The sequence below is a fragment of the Colletotrichum graminicola genome, assembly GCF_000149035.1.
Source record: "Colletotrichum graminicola M1.001 genomic scaffold supercont1.50, whole genome shotgun sequence".
NCBI lineage: Eukaryota > Fungi > Ascomycota > Sordariomycetes > Glomerellales > Glomerellaceae > Colletotrichum > Colletotrichum graminicola.
The window spans coordinates 222,922-241,814 of record NW_007361054.1 but is presented as its reverse complement, the minus strand read 5'-3'; the positions used below and the strand labels follow the sequence as shown (position 1 = coordinate 241,814).

General features: G+C 55.8%; 5 protein-coding genes across 5 annotated transcripts; 3 read left to right on the top strand and 2 right to left on the bottom strand.

Moving 5' to 3' along the window:
• Positions 1–1,290: 1,290 nt before the first annotated feature.
• On the top strand, positions 1,291–4,608 carry GLRG_09618 (uncharacterized protein; the record flags this gene model as incomplete). The annotated part of the gene is made up of 1 exon (XM_008100303.1): positions 1,291–4,608. One exon carries the CDS (start codon positions 1,291–1,293, stop codon positions 4,606–4,608), a length of 3,318 nt encoding a protein of 1,105 aa, XP_008098494.1.
• Positions 4,609–5,021: 413 nt separating this feature from the next.
• On the bottom strand, positions 5,022–7,001 carry GLRG_09617 (uncharacterized protein; the record flags this gene model as incomplete). Its single annotated transcript, XM_008100302.1, has 1 exon — positions 5,022–7,001. One exon carries the CDS (start codon positions 6,999–7,001, stop codon positions 5,022–5,024), a length of 1,980 nt encoding a protein of 659 aa, XP_008098493.1.
• Positions 7,002–10,706: 3,705 nt separating this feature from the next.
• On the top strand, positions 10,707–12,320 carry GLRG_09616 (solid-state culture specific ATP-grasp domain-containing protein; the record flags this gene model as incomplete). Its single annotated transcript, XM_008100301.1, has 1 exon — positions 10,707–12,320. The coding sequence occupies one exon, from the start codon at positions 10,707–10,709 to the stop codon at positions 12,318–12,320; it is 1,614 nt and encodes a 537-aa protein (XP_008098492.1).
• A 658-nt stretch (positions 12,321–12,978) lies between these two features.
• GLRG_09615 (WD domain-containing protein) lies at positions 12,979–16,233 on the bottom strand (the record flags this gene model as incomplete). Its single annotated transcript, XM_008100300.1, has 3 exons — positions 12,979–13,073; positions 13,135–15,837; positions 15,906–16,233. 3 exons carry the CDS (start codon positions 16,231–16,233, stop codon positions 12,979–12,981), a joined length of 3,126 nt encoding a protein of 1,041 aa, XP_008098491.1.
• A 1,021-nt stretch (positions 16,234–17,254) lies between these two features.
• On the top strand, positions 17,255–18,286 carry GLRG_09614 (NmrA-like family protein; the record flags this gene model as incomplete). Its single annotated transcript, XM_008100299.1, has 1 exon — positions 17,255–18,286. One exon carries the CDS (start codon positions 17,255–17,257, stop codon positions 18,284–18,286), a length of 1,032 nt encoding a protein of 343 aa, XP_008098490.1.
• Between the last annotated feature and the right edge of the window lie 607 nt (positions 18,287–18,893).

The window sequence follows — 18,893 nt, the reverse complement described above, 5'->3', positions numbered from 1 at the left end:
CTCAATGCACATTCGACAGCGTGCGTGCACATCCCCTTGATGAAATAGTGGAGGTCGATATCGAGCATGCTGAACAAAATTATGAGACGATTTGATCGATTTCTCCCCCCCTCCCCCCCAGCCACTGCCAAGTCTGCGAACCTTACTCCGTACTACGGAGCACTATATGACAATATGCTATACGGTCTGGGCCTGCTACGGAATCTGTACGAGTAGCGAATCCCGCCACGGATTTTGTGGCGAATCCCGCAACGCGGCTCGGCCTAGGGTAAATGCCCGAGTCAACGCGTGCGAAGGATCCCCGGCGGTGCCCAGTACTCCGTACGGGGTTTCTTTTCGACAAGAATGCCGCTTCCTATTCAGGGGCGCCTGGCAGAGATATGCTAGAGCAGTGCACGCATGAGCTTGCCTAATGCTTGATGGGTTTTTGCAGACCTGACAGCCATATCAGACCCGAGAGCCTGGCGTGTAGGGCTGTGTGGCAGGGATGATAGATGCATGCGCGCCGAGGATTGTTATACGGGACCTGACAACTGACTGGATAGCATGTCTGAAAGCCCATAAAATCGCCGGTGCATAGAAATATGGCATTGTTGGATGTAATTTGATTTCTATCCATCCATCTCACGGCCTGAACCTTGGCTCAACAATTTCTCCGAGACGAGGACCTGCTACTCGCCTACTCGCTCATGTTTCATTGATCTTACTCATCGCCCACCGACCGCCCTTTCGGTAGTCGAGGGACGATGCATCTTACCCTGGCAGGGGGGCTCGGTGACTCTCTCTCACCAGACAGCAGCTCAAGAAACCAATGGTACATGTTTATCGGGCTGATCACCGTTGTCTTGACATATCCCTTAACCTCCCGCATATAGCTCATCTCGTGTTTATAGCCAGGATAGAGGCCCGTGCTTCTGCATGAATTTCCACATCAGACCATCAACTAATTTAGATCTGCTTAATTTCCCCCGTAACTCTCCAATGAGTTCAACGAGCCGGGGAGACGAAAGGCGTTAGCGCAAACCTTGCCAGCATTATATATACCTGTCTTGGCATTTTCTACGGTTACGCTAGTCATGAAGCCCACGGCAAACCCGGTGGACTCCGCAATTACATCATTGCCCCAAGAGACAAAAACAACCGACCTTCCCGGCCTAGGTATGAGAAAGAAAAACTCAGCCTCCAGCCGTCTCAACTCTCTTAACGCACGGAATGTTGGACCGAACCACAGCGCGACACGGTCAGATAATCACTCCAATCGCTCGGGGGCCGATGAACCGTTGAACAGCAATGTCATCCGAAGAACAGAGGGCAGACCCGGACGCCGATGACCGGTATGAGGAGTCTCCGGAACCTCAGCCGGAGAGCGTCCCAGCACGGTCCGCCACAGCCGCCAGCCATGCATCGAGGAAGCCGGCCCCGAAGCAAAAGCTTACGGATAGACTGGGCCTCGACGTGCCGACCGTTCTCATGATGTTCAAGGGCTCATTGCCGCCCATCATCGGCATCGCCATCTACCAATCACCACCTGTCGCGCAGTATTTCACCACGCTAGGCTACCTTGTGGCCATCATTTCAGTGCTCGCCTTTGCCATCCTACCGAGAGGCAAGTATCTGCAGAATCTTGTCCTCAATGTCTCCGGAATCCTCATCGGAGCCGCCATCTCCATGCTGGCGCTGTGGTCCGGTGTTCAGGCCAGGCGCAACACAGCCTCGGCCGACGAGTTGGCCTCTGGTTTACCCGTCTACAACTCGAGTCAATCGGCAGTCTGTGGCATCTGGCTCTTCTTCAACATCTGGATATCCAACACGCTGCGAGCCAAGTACCCGGCGACGAACCTTCCCGTCATGATCTACTCCATCTTCATGAACGTCGCCTGCACGTTTGGCCCCCTGATGGTGACAACCGCCGCGGCCGAGTCGTTCGTTAAGCGCCTCCTAGTCGCCATGCTCGCCGCCATGGGTATCGCCACAGGCGTATCCCTTCTTGTCTTTCCTGTCTCCAGCCGACAGGTCGTGAGTGGCGAGTTCAAGGGGGTGATTGGGCTCGTTCGCAAGTCGATGCGGCTGCAATTGAACTATCTTCAGACGCTGTCGAGTCCCGACATGTTGGAGCGGCACCAGACCAAGGGCAGCAACGTGTTCAAGAAGAAAAAGAACAAAGGCCCGGAACTCACCCATGAGGCCAAAGCTGCGGGCGAGCTCAAGGCCACGACCTTGGCAATCGCGGCTCTCTTCGGGAAGATGCACGGCGATATCCTGTTTGCCAAGCGGGATATCGCCTACGGGAAGCTTGACTCCAAGGATATCGGCGAAATCTACAACCGTCTGCGGAGCGTCATGATCCCTCTGAACGGGATCAGCACCATCGTCGATATTTTCCGCCGCGCGTCTGAGGAACACGGATGGGGTGCCAACGCTGGCACACGAGGCGATTCTGAGGTCGAGAGGAGCCGGGAGAAGAAGGTCTGGAACGACATCATGGAGCAGCTGTGCGAGCCGTTCGAGATTCTCGTCGAGGCAATGGACCAGGGGCTCAACCACGCCTCTATCGTCCTCGAACTTGTGCCGAGGCCGAAGAAGACCAAGACCGATGACGTCGAAAACGAAGCCGGGACGAAGGCCGACGCGAAGCCGGGAGACGTCGGCTTCTCAGAGCTGCTCGCCAAGAGGGTGCAAGACTTCAACGGCAAGAGGGGTGTGATGCTCAAGGCCTGGTTGCGAGAGAGACGGCATGTGACGGAGCAGGAGCTGCAGGATCTGAACCTGAAAAGGCTGGAGACGAGGATGCGGGAGCGCGACCAGACGCAGCTTTATGTGATGCTGTACATGGAGAAGCTCATGCTTGCCCTCGGCGAGGCGGTGCAGGATCTCGTCATGTTCGCCGACTCCAAGGTTGCCGACGGCACGATGGGTCGGAAGCGCCTCATCATCCCCTCGCAGAAACGAATCAAGAAGTGGTTCAAGGGCATCGGCAGCACCGAAGACGCGTCACCAGAACAGACACCCGACATCGCCGAGATGGGAGCCAACATCGTGTACGCAGGCGATGGATACAACAAGAAGAAAGACCCCGAGCATCTTCCGGCCCGCACCGCATGGGAGCACTTTGGCAATTACCTGAGGCAGTTTTCGGGCTTCGTGGGATCGGGAGAATCCATGTTCGGTTTCCGCGTGAGCATAGCCACCATGACGATCGGCATCACCGCGTTCCTCCAAAGCACGCAGACATTCTTCAACGAACAGCGGCTGGTCTGGGCGATGATCATGATCGCCATCGGGATGACCATCACAGCGGGCCAATCCATCTTCGGCTTCGTGTGTCGTGTTGGCGGAACATGCGTGGCCGTCATCTTCTCTTACATCATCTGGTACATCGTCGTCGGGCACACTGCCGGAGTCATCGTCATCCTCTGGCTCTTCATTTTTGTGGAACAGTACTTTATTCTGAAGTATCCTCGTTTCATGCCCGTCTGGCTCGTCACCATCATCACTCAGGTCCTCATCATCGGCTATGAGCTGCAGGTCCAGAAGATCGGCGAAGCGGCGGCGGCCGCGACCGGACAGCCGTACTATCCCACCTACCTCCTGGCACCCTACCGTCTTGCTTGTGTAGCCGCTGGCTGCGCCGTCGCTTTTATCTGGACCATCTTCCCCGCGCCCATGACGGACCGGAGATGGCTCCGACGCGACCTGAGCGCCTCACTGTACCTTCTTGCCAACTACTTCAGCGTGGTAACCGAAACGATCAAGGCCAGGATGGAAGAGACCGACGGCGATATCAAGAAACCCGGCACGCCCGCCCACAAGATGGAGAAGGAGAGAAGCCGGATCCTGGGCAAGCTTCTGTTGCTGCTCCCTAGTCTGGATAGCCACGCCCAATGGCAGAAATGGGAACCAGATATCGGTGGCAAGTTCCCGCGGGCAACCTACGAGGACGTCATCAGACGCTCAACCAGTATCATGCGATACCTCACGCTGATTTCCTATACCATCACGTGGAAGCCCCGTGACCTGCCCTCGACCCCTTCGTCGGAGAGCGACCGACAGTGGCTTCGTGCGTTGAATCAGGTCCTCGCCAGCATCGAGCCAACGCAACATACCATTCTATCCACCCTCACCCTCTTGTCCAACTCCCTGCTTTCTGGCCAGTCTCTTCCGCCATTTATGCACCTCCCGCGCCCCAACGAACTCACCCGGAGATTGCTGCACCTCCGCGGACCGACACCGGATCAAGCCATTCAACGGCGGGGCAGCGAGCTCGAGCACAGACTGGTCACCGTACACACCAGGACCGGGACCGAGGTTCGGCCGTCAGGGCAGACACCCAGCGTCTTCGAGTCCTCAGAAAGCCCCGAGCTGGCGGAGATGATGAGCTCGCTCGGAAACGGAAGCATCCTGGACGTGAGAAATGTGGAACAGCAGGGATACACCGAGTTTGCCGTGCTGCAGGTCTGCAGCTCGCTCGTGTGCGATGATCTGGAGGGCTTAGTACGCTCCATTAGCAGCTTGGTTGGTGTTGTGGACTTCAGCTTCAGGATTAATCCAAGCGAGACCACCTTGACGAGTAGCGAAGACGATACCGGAGACAAAGGCAAAAGAGATTGATACCCAGGAAGAGCATAGCTTTTGTAGACGGAACACTGCATGAAACTAATGAATCAATACTTAATGGGAGCTGCTACTCGACGGGACATAATGGGTTGTTCGGGTAAAAAGCCTTGATATTAATGAACATAATGCCAGGCCCGCGCTACACTGAAGTCGACCTCATGATGACCAAGACCTGACCCTGACCTTCAGACAAAACGCTTTGCTATGTTTAACAATGTCATTTAATTAAGATGATGGCTACGCAAACTTTTACATCCACCCCAAGCCTGGCACTGTTGTACTTGCGAAAAGGGAAAAGCACTTATTATTATTAGGATTCAACTCCCGTTCCAATAACTAAGCAACTAACCAAGACAAAAAAAAAATGACAAGAGGGAAACAAAGAAAACCTGATCCGTCAAGCACCCTCAGGATTCATCCGTAGGGCTGGACGAGCCACTGTGGCTGGCCATTCTGTGGCTCCCGCCCTTGTACGAACGCGTCGTTGTGATAGTCTTGCTTCCGGAACGCTGGCTCATCTCGTGCATCTGGGCGCTCATCCTCTCCTCAAGCCTCTCCAACTCACGGCACTTCTCCTCGTACTGCGCAATCGCCTGGTCACGCTCACGATCCGCCGAGTTGCGCGCCGTGATGGCCTGCTCCTTCTGTTCCCTTGTCTCGCGGAGCATGGTGCGCATGGCAGAGATCTCGAACTCGAAGCTGGAGCTGCCCTCCTCGATCTCGGTAATGCTCTCGTACACGTCCTCGTACTTCTGCTCCCAGTCGTGGCACTTCTCCTTGAGGGTGCCGCACTGGCCGTTGAGGCTGTCGACCTCAATCTTGAGGTTAGCGACGAGGGACTGGTGGGTGTGGATTTCCATTTCCAGCTTCTCGACCTGGCCCTTGGCAAGGCCGTAGTCGAGCTCGAGGCGCTCGATGCGCTCGGTCTTGCTATGGATCTCCTGCTGTGTCTTCTTGAGCAGGGACTCGGTGTGGCTGAGAGTCTCCTGGACCAAGAGTAGCTGGCGGTGGTTGTCGTCGGCACGGCCGCTGGCGCGCTCACCCTCCTCTTGGAGGCGCTTCTTCTCAATGACGAGAACACGTAGCTCTTCGGACTTCTTGGAGATGGTCTCGCGCATCTCAGTTTGGGTCATCTCAATGCGAGAGATCTCCTCGCGGACCGAGATGATCTCTCGCTCCGAGTGCTCCCACTTGAGCTTCCACTTGCCACAACGGTCCTCGGCGTCCTCGCATCGGCCGTGCTCCTCCTCAATCTCGCGTTTGAGTCTCTCAATGAGTTGCTCGAATTCCTCCTTTTCGGTCCTCACGCGTGTGACAGTTTCATGGAGCTCCTTGACCTCATACTTCCTCTTCTCGTAGAGCTCCTCGAGTTCCTTGTACTTGCGCTTGATCTCGTCGTGTCTGTGCTCGACCTTGCGGAGAGAATCCTCAAGCTCGCCCGCCTTGTGGAGTAAGTCGTGCTTCTCCTTCTTGAGGGTCATGTTGCTCTGCCTGTACTGCACCAGCTCCTTGTTGGCGGATTCGAAGTGGCTGTTGACTTCCTCATGGCGAGACTGCAGGTCGGTGTACTTAAGGTCAAGAGCCTCGCGCTCCCCGCGCAATTTGCCGTACTTGTCTTCAAGATCAGCGCGGGCAGCCTCAGTGGCGACGAGAGTCATGCGCATCTGTTCCGATGTCTTTTTCAACTCCTCGTGCTCCTTACGGATGTACGTGAGACCGTCCTTGGACTCGGCAATCTCATGACGGAGGGCCTTGCACTCGGTGTCGCGCTCGGCCAACTTCAACTTGAAGTCCGACGCGCTGTTGATCGCAGCGGTAAGCTCGTAACGGACCTTCAAGAGATCCTGCTTGCGCTCCTCTTGGTTGTTGTTGTTGTGGTGGTGCTCCTTCTCCTTCTGCTCGATGACTTCCGTCAACTCTTCGTACCGCTCGCACATGCGGTCCATCTCAGCATAGGCTGCCTCACGCTCGGCGATGATCTTGCTCCAGACTTCTCTCATGGAGAGACTTCGTCTCGACATGCTGGCCATGAGTTCCGTGAGGGCGAAGAACTCGCCCTCGGCTTGGGATGTGAGCTCCTTCGAAACCTCGGAGCGGTAGGCAGAGGAAAAGCCGCCGGCGTTGAATGATGTACGGCTCACACGACGACGGGTAGTGTATGCACTTCGGGCGGAGCCGGTGGGACTGCCACCGCGCGGCGAGTGATGGTGGTTCACCTCCGAGGAGCGAGGTAGACGACGTTGGCGACCATGGCCATTGATGCTGAGACTAGACATCTCGTTGGCCAACAAGTCTGAATCTCCAGCGACGTCCGGTGACTCGCCATCGATGCGGTTGTCCAGGTGCTTGTGAGGTTGCTCAGCGGGCTGGCTCTGAATTGTTGCCATCTTGACGGGATATCCAAAGTAAGTGGAAAGTGATAGATTGAGATACTGGTACGTGGTCTGGGCCATGAATTTATGGTCAAGGTGTTATATAAGAATTAGCCGATGTGCTTGTATGGTAGGGAGAAGCGATGGCAGGAGTAGTTGCATTGCGTTCTTAATAACATTCCAGAGCACCCAATACACTGACTGTGGCTTCCTGAGATCAACTACCGTGTGTACAAGATCATCTACAATACCAAAAGAGATCTGATCTGCAAAATATCGTTTTTGAGACAAAACTGGAAAGTAGGTATTTTCCCAAAGCATCCTGTTCTAGGATCTAAAAGCGCCCCATTCCGTACTCTTACCCTGCGAATATAGGGGTGATGTCCGCCCGGAACGTCGATGTAGCCGCGATCACAAACAATGCAAAGCCTTCTGATCTACAAAACTAGGAGAAACCCCCTTGTCGAGGGAGTCTCGGCGCTGCCGGCACCTGAGAGCAACTCTATGTTTGCATGCCTAATGTCGCAACTGAGACAGCCACCAACTCGCGAAAGAACTATCCGTTATCTCGAAGGGTACCAAGAAACACTTGATTGGTTATTAGAACGTGATGCCGAATGCTCAAGGGCATCTTGGCAAGGACTCTACATGCTTCTCAGAGAGCAACTTGAGACTTGCTACAAGTGGAATGGTTAGTGTGCAATAAAAGTGTGATATAAAGCAACTTGGTCAACGCCTTGGCATATAATGACATCATTAGATTGAAGCCGCAATTGGTTACAATTATTCTCGCGCTAGGTTCTTATCGAGTACTCTGGTCGTTGGACGTTGTGGGTAGCTCCTCTTTATGGAAGGTTTGGAACACATGTCCGTTGGATACCCAACTACCCGGTAGACGGAACGGTAAGAAATGACATTGGCGAAATTATCCAGTTTATCGGATAAAGAGGGTTCACTAGTCGCATCCCAAGAGTCCCATCTGAGACTTGGCTGCGTTCAGCTGTCAGGCTCAGGAGTCTGTACGAGACCGTATGAGACATCTCAACTAGACCAAGCGGGGTATATCCGAGGAAAGGCATTCCCCTCATCTCTCCTCTCCACACGCGCACAGGAAGAACATACGTGGAGTGAATCGCGTCCAAAACCTGCAATTCTATTCAATTCCGACTGTGCCACATATTCCATTCAATGCCGTCGTTACATAGTGGGTGGAGTTTTGAGGAACAGTAACTCAAGATATGGCAGTTTTGGACGTAGCAGCTCAACAAACGCGGTTTGAGACGACAGTTTCCCATCAAATGCCCTAGACGCTGGTCATCAGCTGCAGAGAAGTCCCGCACCGTTGTAACATGAGGCAAAATAAACAAGGGAGGGAGGGACAATTATGAACCATTCACCATTGCTGAACAAGAAAACGGTGGAAGATTGACTCGAGAGAAAGCCTCTCATTCGCCCAGGACCGTAGCTGAAGACCCAAGACCCGGAACTGAGTTGCCTCATTTTGCCCGACGGCCGAGAGATATCGGCTTGTCAGCCTTGAAGTCAGACTTGCTAGGTTTAAGCTCCACCTTTTACCGGAGTTGTTGCCAGAACCGCTCTCTCCCGCAAGTGCAAAAGACGCTGTACGCTAGGTGTTTTCAGCGTTGCAGGCCTTCACAACTCGCAAGCCACGTGAGTAAAAGGACACTTTTTTTCATGAGACTGACTTTTTCAGCTGTCCAAATTGATCATAATCCAGTTGCAAAGTCCCCTGTTCGGGTGTCTCTGTGTGACGGTGAATCGACTTTTTCTCTTTTTACGCGTCTATCGTTGACGGCTACTTAAAAATAGTCTCCGCGTTTGTGTTCGGACTTTTATTCCCAACCTAGTCTTGGTCACGAAACAAGAATACGATATGGTCTTGTCGACAGGTACAACTTACAGAATCGGGTGTAAGGCTGTTGCTTGGACGTAAAGCTTCATATACAGACAAAACACATTGACAAACTTTTAATAGTTCTATGGAGTAGTTATAAATACACAACTGTATTGTCTCAACGTTGTCAAACTTCTCAATGGCGGTGCTAGCCCGCAAAGTGCACATGAGCTCTTGTTGCGACTTGTCCATTGACTTCCGGTTGACAACGCAATTGAAATAATACAGGACACCCTGAAGCTCGGCGTGAGCCCTATAAAGGATACAGCTTTCACAATGCCGCTAGTGATGCCATACTACGGCAAAATGTTCTAGGTCCTGAAAGGATCAAGATCTCAGGCAAATCTTCTGTATAAAGAGGCATGCGATTGATGATTTGCTTCAAGCCTCTCAAAAGGCAATTTCTGTCTCAGTCAGAGATGCCTTATTTATGTTCTCACACTGCCGTTACCTAATCTCTTGAGACAGGGGACAAGCCAATCGCCCAAGAAAAGCCATTTTTCATGCAATTCTCATTTCTGTTGCTGCGACCATAGTTTTCTTTCCCACTGCCGCCGTCTTCTGCTCCCAATTTGTCCTTCCGACTCTGGTAAAAGAGACACGGAGAACAAACCAACGATTGGCGCCACCAAGATTATTAGCACCTAATGGTCACTAGTCGATGATGGGATCGCAAATTACAACTGGCGATAAACGAGAGCAGCCAAAGTAAAAGGTAGAGAAGTTATGGTGAATTATTCACTCAGTTTACTAAACAGCCTAACCGCCAGTTGACGAAGGGTCTGAGGTATATCAGAATCAACCCCGTGATTCCTATCTCAGTGTACTGCTGTGACCGGAGCCAATCAAAGGGATAACCCAGAGGAAGAAAGTGCCATATCCTCGACGTTTCTTGTTGTCTCCTGTGCTAGTGAACATCCAGAGATGAGGTGGTGGGATGACGTACACTGCCGCAAAGAGAGAAGCGTGTGAGTTTCGACCAAAGCCGATTGGCCAATGGCTGGACGATGATGCAAAGCCCACAAGAAACGCGATGATCGGGCGGAGACCATTACCACCAACCGTCTCGTTACGACCTCTCCTACAACACCCGATAACCGCAGCTTGGCGTGGCATCCTAGGGAGGGACGGGACGGTTAAGATCCAAGCCAGCTCGCCATTCCGCCTAGCACAAGAAGCTGTGAGCGTCTCGCACCAGCCCATAAGCACTCGCAATGGATCACTCACGGCCCGAGCGACGCCAAGAAGTCTCACATGCGAACCGCCCCGATGATCGACGGTTGGGCAGACTACCGGTAGTCCGCCACCGGCCCATCATAGGCTTAGGCAAATCCCCAAGCGGTCTTTACGAACGTGGCTGCTGGTGATGACATCAATGTATCCCTTGCCTCAGTCTCGCAGGGTTTGCGGGTGCGCTTTCGGGTGTTCTCCCTCGCATTGCGCCGTCAAGTGTGGCCGCCGTCCCTTGATTGATGATCCTCACCGTCCACAGTCTTGGAGGGGGGGATCTGCACACTCATGGCAGCCAATCGGTTTGGGACATTGCGGTCACGTCAACCGGGACGCCGCCGCCGCCGCAAGGGGTGATGTGATGCGTTTTTATGTCTTTACACTGACGGCTTGCTTGAGTACGTATTCATTCTGCTCGGCATTCACGCAAACAAGGTTGAGAAGCACTCCGAGGCTGATCCCGTCACACCTTAACGACTTATAGCTGCAGTTCGTCGTATCAACACCTGCCGGACCGATTAGTCCATGATCTGATAATGATAACAAGAACAAGCACGCAGCGTGAAGAAGACGCCATGCCAGACCTACCCACGATAACGCTCGACACGACGCTCGCCGACCTCTACCGGCGGGCGTGTCCCAAGAACGCCGACAAGCGCATCGCCCAGGTGCTCTGCGGCATCAACTCGTGCGCCGAACTCAGCGCAAACGTCCCCCGTAACGCCAAATATCTGTACCAAGACACCCCCTTCAACACCGTGCCGCCGGACGAGTCCTGCAGCAGGCCCGAGGACGAGAAGCAGCAGCAGCAGCTCGCCGTCAAGTACCTCTCGCTCATCCCCCAGCGCGACGCCTTCATCAGCGGCGACACCGCCGTCGTGCTCTTCCACATCAACGAGACGGCCAAGCAGAAGGCGCACGACAGGCGCGAGGCCGAGAGGACCATCTCCGTGCTCGCCGAGGCGCAGCGGCCCGACCTCGTCTTCTGCGCCGGCCCGTCAGCGATACCCGTCGAGGAGGCGGGCATCGACGTGATCGCGTACAAGCTCATGCTCGACGGCCTCGAGAGCTACGACAACCTCATCGTCCCGCCCGACACGCACTGGTTCCTCAACTCCAAGGCCGCGCTCGCGCGCTCCGGCCTCCCCACGCCCAAGGCCACGATCGTCGAGGTCGACGGCCTCGCGGACGAGGCCCGGCGGTGCTGCGCGCCGTGCGCCGGCGGCGACGCCGCCGAGTTCGTCATCCCGCGCGCGTGCGCGGGGTCCCGGGGGAAGTGGTTCGAGGCGCAGCGGGAGAGGATCCTCGCCACGCTCGCCTCGCACCCGCTGCCCTTCGTGCTCAAGAACCAGCAGAGCTTCGGCGGCGCGGGCACGTACGTGGTGGGCACCGAGGAGGAGCGCGACAGGCTGGTCGCCGACTTCCGCGGGGGCCTCCTGCGGAGGCTGCTGTCCTCGGTGACCGAGGCCAACGCGCACCTCCGGCCGGCGGCCCTGGTGCTATCGGACCTCGTGGAGGACCCCGTCGGCGACTACGGCCTGACCTTCTTCGTCACGGACGACGGCGGCGACCCCATCTTCCTGGCGGCCTCGGAGCAGTTGACGGACGACGCCAAGGCCTGGATCGGGAGCACCATCAACTACGGGCGCCAGGATGAGCTGAAGAGGAAGTTCGGCCCGCTGGTCAAGAAGATCGCCGCCTGGTTGCGAAGCCACAACTACCTGGGGCCTGCGGGGGCCGATGTCCTCGAGACCGCGCCCTCGAAAGACGCGAAGCCGGAGACAAACGGCCACACGACCAACGGACAGAAGACGAACGGTCAGAAGACGAATGGTCATCAGACGAACGGCTACGCCGACCCCGGAGAAGACTTCTCCCATTTCCACGTCGTCGACCTCAACATCAGGACCTCGGGCTCCCTCTGCCTGCCCCTCCTCCGTCACCACTTCACCAGCCGCGGGCTGATGAGCGGGTCCTCCTTCTCCATCAGCTGCAGACTGGGCCGCGACGACTTCATCGCCTCGTTCCGCGACGACTTCGCCGCCGGCCGCATGTGCATCGTCAGCTGGTACGAAGACCCCGTCACGGGCGTCAGCCTCGCCGACGTGGCGGTCGGGGCCGAGGACGAACGCGGGCTGGGGAGGGCGATGCAGCGGGTGAGGGCCGCCACCGAGGAAGTCATTTTCTGAACGGGCTGGAGTCGGAGCAAACATATACCCCCCCGGTAATAGATATCTTATGGTACCATAAACCCGTGATATTCAGAAGTCCTTTGCGGCCGAGAATGTGGAACTTTGTTGTTACTCTGCGCCTATGGTCCGGTCCACAGGAGCCTCCCTACGTCAATTCATATCCCACCAGGGTTAGTTTCAACATGGTTCACATCCCGTCAGCGGATGATGCCACATAACCACTCACTTACCAGTCAACATGCCCCGGGGACACGGTTTCCGGAACGCCGATTCATCACGTGTGAGGCCGCCGCCAATAAGCATCTGTGACACTCGGGCATATTCATGGTATATGATTCACTGGGCCAAAAAAATATGTAGCTCCGAATAGCCTGACCGCACCCTAGATCCAGACCTCGGCGGGCTTCGCAGAGGTAGAAACCCTCCTCGCCGTGCCGCTCGAAGCCATCTAGGGCTTGGTACGTACGCCGACTCCGAAACCCCTCCCCGGCCGCCCCGACAACCACACCGTACCGACCCTTTTGCTCTCCGTGAGAATAATAAAAGAAAAACAAGTACCAGCAGGTATAGTATACAACGGTTTTGCTTCATTAGTAAGGATGAACCCCCTCTCGCGCTGTCGCGAGTCGAAGGTCGCCCTTGCCGCCCAAGAAGCTCATGACTCCATCTCCATTGCCCCATCGCTCTCCAGGTTGAGGTCAAGCACGCGGGCGTACTGGATCGTAAGTCGTTGAAGCTCGCGGAATTTGCCTGTCGAGTCGTGTTAGCAAGGTGTATTCGCATGTCCCTCCGGGGAAAACAAAAGCCTTACCGAGAATCATCACGACGCCCTTCAAGAGCTCCTTCCGGTCCCAGCCGCAGATCTCTTTCTCTTGGCTGAACCATCCCCGGCCACCGTCGCTCGGCCTGTCATCCTTGTCCTTGAGGATGCCACCAAGCAGGCTGTTGAGCAGCTCCTCGACCTTACCACGATGACCCTCGGCGCCAAGCCGCTTGGCGTACATGAACAGATAGAGACGGAACTCGTCCCTCGCGTCCAGATGCAGGGCAGCAGCGATGCGGTTCTCGAGATGGGCAATGCTGACGGTGGACTCGAAGCCCTCGAAGCCGTCCTTGGACAGCAGTAGCTTGACGATGCGCTGCAGGGTGTAAGCTCGGCCCTTAAGCAGGAACTCGTTGGTCGTGTGGCGCTCGAGGTAGGGGATGATGCCGGCGGAAACGTTGGCCGTGTTCTCGTCCTTTGGCTTCGCCGGGGCGACGGGCCCCACGGCAGTGGACTGCAAGGCGCTGATGGAGGAATCATTGCTGTTCCAGTACTGGGACCCAACCGCCCACCAGGCTTCGCTGACGCGCTGCCACGAAAACATATCGCGGGTGTAGTAGTACCCGTCTCCGTTGGTCAGGGTCACCACGATGTGTCCGGTCGAGTTAAGCTGTGCTGACGTGACGCCGGGGCCTGGCGTAGTGGTGTTGAGGTTTAGTGTCGTTGTCGCCAGTTCGAGAACGGGACCCAGGGACACTGGGGGGTGCAGTGCTGCCTGCTTTTGGAGGTCCCATACGTGACATAGGCCGACCGCGTTGATACACAAAAGGTAGCTATTCCGGCACTCCAGTATGACGGGTTGGGATTCCATGATGATTGGATTCATCAGCCGTCGGCCGGCGGGGGTCCAGGTGTAAATGCTTCCGTCTTCGCAAGCTGCCGCCCAAAATTGCTTGTTTCCTGTGACGAGTATGACGGCCCTTGGAAGATAATCTTGCCAGAGTAGCGTTCCTCGTTTGGTAGCCGAAATTGACGAAGGGTCCCTAATCTGCACGGGGTTCCGGGCTTCGAGGATGATGTTCTCCGGCACCTTGGAGGCTTCGTCTGTGCTGCTTTCAGGAAGCAGCACTCCTCGTTCCAGCGGGCGCAGGATGTGGGATCTGACCTTTGGCACAGCGAGGCGGATCTGCGCAAAGGCGATAGATGGGTTGAGGACCGCGGGTCGGAGATACTCGGGCGTCGGAACCACGCCATGGGAAGCGGGCACGACCGAGGCTGGTTCGACCCCGTCGACACCATTGAGGACGATCGGGGTAGGGTCGGTCGCCAGTCGCTTCGAACCACGGTCCTCCTCCTCCTCCTCCTCACCCTCGACAACCGGAAGCTTACGCTTGTTGCCAAGCAGCATGGCAGCAACGCCACCCTTGGGCAGTCCTTCAAACGGCCGTTCGAGGTCCAGAATCGTCTGTGGGGCGTCATTCTGCGCCGCCTTGGCTGTTGATGTGGCTCCGACCAGCTGCGTTTGGGGTAGAGAGGACTGGCCGGTACCGGACGATGACACCAGCAGCGGCGCGACGCGTTTCCTGCCATCCTTACCGACAGTCACTCGAGACTTGAGCTCCTTGACTCGCTCTGCGGACTTGTCGCCGTTCTCCTCCGCCGGCCTGTCTTTTTCCTTATCCTTTTCGGGCTCGACGTTACCGTTCAAAGTCTTGGGAGTGGAGGTACCCGTTCCGTTGCCAACGGTTTTCGTTCCATTAGTAGCAGGTGCGGGCCCCTTGGAAGAAGCCGCATCGCCCATGAGCGCGCCCATCCTGGACTCGGCAGCACGGGACTCGCCAGCTTTGCTTTGGTTCTCCAGGTTGAGGCCTTCAATGTCCTCGGCAATGCCCATGCCCTTGCGCGACGCACCGTACTTCTGCAGCGCCTTGTCGTTCTCGTCCGCGTTGGCGACCCAGCCCAGCTCTCCGTGGTCGAACTTAATGCCCAGGACAGAGCCGTCTAGACTGGCTGCGAAAATGGTGGTCCCGTCGGGCGACCAGGCCAAGTCGGAGATGGACTTGCTGGCAACGTCTTGGAGAATGACGACGGGGCGCGACGTGTTGGTGTTCCAGATGCTGAGAGTCTTGTCTTGGCCGGCGGAGGCAATGACGGTGACGAGCGCGTTGTTGGCAGGGTTGTCCGCCGGGTTCTCGGTATGGAACAGTCGCGGGGAAAACATGCAGACCTCGGTGGGTCCCTCGTGGCCGATCAGGTTGATTTCGCTATCCCAGCGTGTGCGCTCTATGATGGCGACGGAGCTCACCGGGCCGTTGACGGCGTTGGGCGCAGCGATGTGGTTGCCGTCGGGAGACCAGGAACACCTCCGGAAGTACGTCGTCAACGGTGAACTCTTAAAGGGGGCGCTGATGGTCGTCTCCAGAACAAAGTTGTTCACCATGTCGTGTTGTGTGGCGTTCGGGGCGGGGGGCGTGAATCGGAAGATCTTGATGGTTCGGTCGTCGCTTGCGGTGGCGAAGAACTTGTTGGCAGGGTCAAAGGTTATGCCCTTGACGTGACTGGAGTGGACGGTGATGGTCTTGAGCTTCTCGAAGCTATGGCCTGACCAGACGACGATCTTGGAGTCGAGGCCCACGGAGACTAGTATTGAGGAGTCGTAGGACCAGGCAAGGTCTTGGACGTCGTTCTCGTGTCCGACAAGGCGCTTGTAGGTCTTCCAGTTCTCGATTGGCGGAGGTTCGGCGCCAAGTCCTATCGCGATGGGTCAGCAACTGGGCAGTCGGAGGGTGAGAGGTGTTGGTGGGGCGGGGCGCATTCACCAAAAGAAGCTACGGGAGGGCTCTTGTCGAGGTGGTAGACGCAGATGAGCTTATCGTCGGCGCCCGAGGCAAGGTATCGACTGTTTGGAGAGAAGCGAACAGAGTGGATGGTGCCTAGATGATGGCTCATGTGGCAGAGCTGCCTTGGCTTGCCATCCGCGTCGCCATTGGCGTCGCCGTAGATGGCCTCAGTAGACCAGACGCGCACATGACCATCGCCGCCGGCGGTCGCAAGCCGCTTGCCGTCCGAGGACACATGGCAGCTGTAGACTTCGAAATCCTTTTGCTCGCCGCTATGGCTCAGCCATGTTGGCTTGATGACGCGCATCGCGGATGGCCTGGGGTCATTTAGACCGGGTCGGCGGCCGAGGGGGGGGTTAAAGGAAGGGAGAATCCGTCTCGATGGCGTTTGCTCTTGGAACACTTGGCGATGGGTAGTTTGGCCGTGGCCGGTTGATGCGAATCGAGTGACAGCGAGCTGTTGGGGATATAGTTTTCTGAGGCGACGGAGGAAATTGGGGGTTTGATTGAAATCCCAAGAAAACGCGTTTTGCGGAGCCCGGGCGGCTTTTGCAATGCGCGTCCCAGGAGCTTCAGGTGCTGCTTGTGCTAAATCAGCTGCCAATTGGCACTTACAGCAACCCGCCTGTCCTGTCCACTCGTCCGCCCGAGCTGCCGCACGGACAGATCGGTGCCGCTGTCGGAGCTGGAATAATGAGAATCCGAGTCTTATCGGCTGATAAGATATTTGCTTGCGTAATCAATCATCGGTACTTGAAGCCCCACACTTCCGGTCCGGATCCCGGCACCATTGGGAGACCACCGGCCGGGAGCCCGGTTCAATTCGTTGGAAATCAGACGCAATTGACGTACGTCGTGGTTAGAAACCAATGCAAGTCTGGCAGAAACTTAAGGTATTGGGCGACCGATTGATTAGACTAATGCAGTGATTGGTTTACTACCTATCCAAGCAAATACAGTTTCTGTCATCTAATACTAATCAGCTGCTAAACTATTCAGGTACCGACGGCAGACCAATTCATTCATCGCTGTACGTAATCAAGACTTCCACGGCCGATGCTAACATGGAGTCAGCTGACCAAGGCGCTCTCCATTTCCAGTGTGAGTGCATCAGCAATAACGTTATGTATATAATACACCACAAAAGGTACACATTCCTTACAAATCTCGCCGAGAGAGCATTAAATACCCAATCCATCAGAGATGATTTATATAAATAACGAATGCCGACATCATGACCCCTAAACGTTCGGGTCAAGCACCTCGAACCAATCAGTCTTTCACCGCGCCATCTTTTCACCAAACCACTTCATCTTGTTCCAAGCAGAATGCCCAGCTCCACCAAGAAGACCCTCGTCGTCCTGGGCGCCACCGGGAACCAAGGCGGTTCCGTCGCCCGGACTTTTCTCAGCGATCCAGCTCTCGCGGCCGAGTGGCATGTTCGGGGCTTTACTCGCAACGCTTCCTCCGTTCCCGCCACCGAGCTATCAAGGCTGGGTGCCGAGATGGTCTCTGGGTCGGTCGACTCGGTTGCAGAGCTCAAGGCAGCTTTCGACGGCGCCACCGCCATCTTCGCAGTCACCGACTTTTGGACCGCCTACGGAACCGAAAAAGTCGCCAACAGAGTCCGGGACGAAGGTGTCGACCGTGGCGCTGCCACGCGGGAGCTCGAGGAGCTCTGGGGCCGGAACATTGCTCAGGCAGCGGCAGAGACACAAAGTCTCGAGCGCTTTGTTTTCAGCAGCCTGCCGCCTGTGTTGGAACTCAGCCAAGGAAAGCTGAGGCACGTCCACCACTTGGACAGCAAGACCAACATCGTCAGGCAAATCGAGCAAGAGCACCCCGCACTGTGGGCAAAGACTTCACAGATCATGGTCGCGTGCTACTGCTCCAACATGTTGCCCGGATCGTTCTTTGGACCCAAGCGCAACGAAGAAACTGGGAATGCCGAGTTTGAAGGGCCCAACGACATCGACACTCCAATCCCGCTCATTGACCCCACCGTCAGCACCGGGCCTTTTTTCAAGACACTGCTTCTCGATGAGCCCGTCGGGACTGTTTTGGCGGCCTACGATGAGTTGAAGTCTTACCGTGACATCATCAAAGTGCTTCACGAGTCAACACGACACCGTTTCGTCTACGTACAAAGGTCTGTGGACGGCCTGGCGGCCGCCTCGCCGCTGGGGCTCGAATCACCCGAAAGCTGGTTGTGGATTGCTGAGTACGGCCTCTTTGGTGAAAAGGTGGCTGGGTGGAAGGACTCTATTAAGTTCCCAGCCGATCTCAGCGTCAAGGTGCAAACCCCTTCTGTCGAGACATGGCTGAAGCAACAAGACTGGAGCTTGTCCTCGGCCGTATGACATAGCTCTTGTGCTAGCACGGCCAACTATAGTGTAGTTGATGGTTTCCCAGCTCCAGTCTCAATTTCTACAGAACCTACCTGTACTAAATTCTCCAGTCAAGTGGTCAACATGAGCATGCAAGTCAAAGTGTGTTGCGCGATTAAGCATTGGCGCCGGTGCAGGCTCAGCGCCCCATATTTGAAACCCCCGAATTCGATATTGCAACCGGTGTGCCGATTTTCCGGGCGTCTCCAGCAACGCGCGAGCTTGGGTATGCCCCAAACCGAATCAATCACTGAGCATCGGGTGAGCGGCACGGGCCCTAGTAGTTAGGCTAACTCTAAGCATAAAATCATCGGGAGCATACTCTACTCTATTTGAGTCCTTTCTTCCATCTTTTCTCCAACCCAGATCCTGTCTTGGCCACGGTATGCAAGGTCCGGATTTATTCATTTCGGCCCTAGAGGCATTTCTGAGAAAATCTGACAAGTATGTTCGCAGTCTCAGTTTGAGTACTTCAAAAGAGTGAGCGAGTGATGTACTGCCGGAAGTGCCTCTGAGAGTGAGAGAAGACGATGGCTTGAGCTTTCACTCGTCCAATGATTAATGAACTCTGCTGATCTCC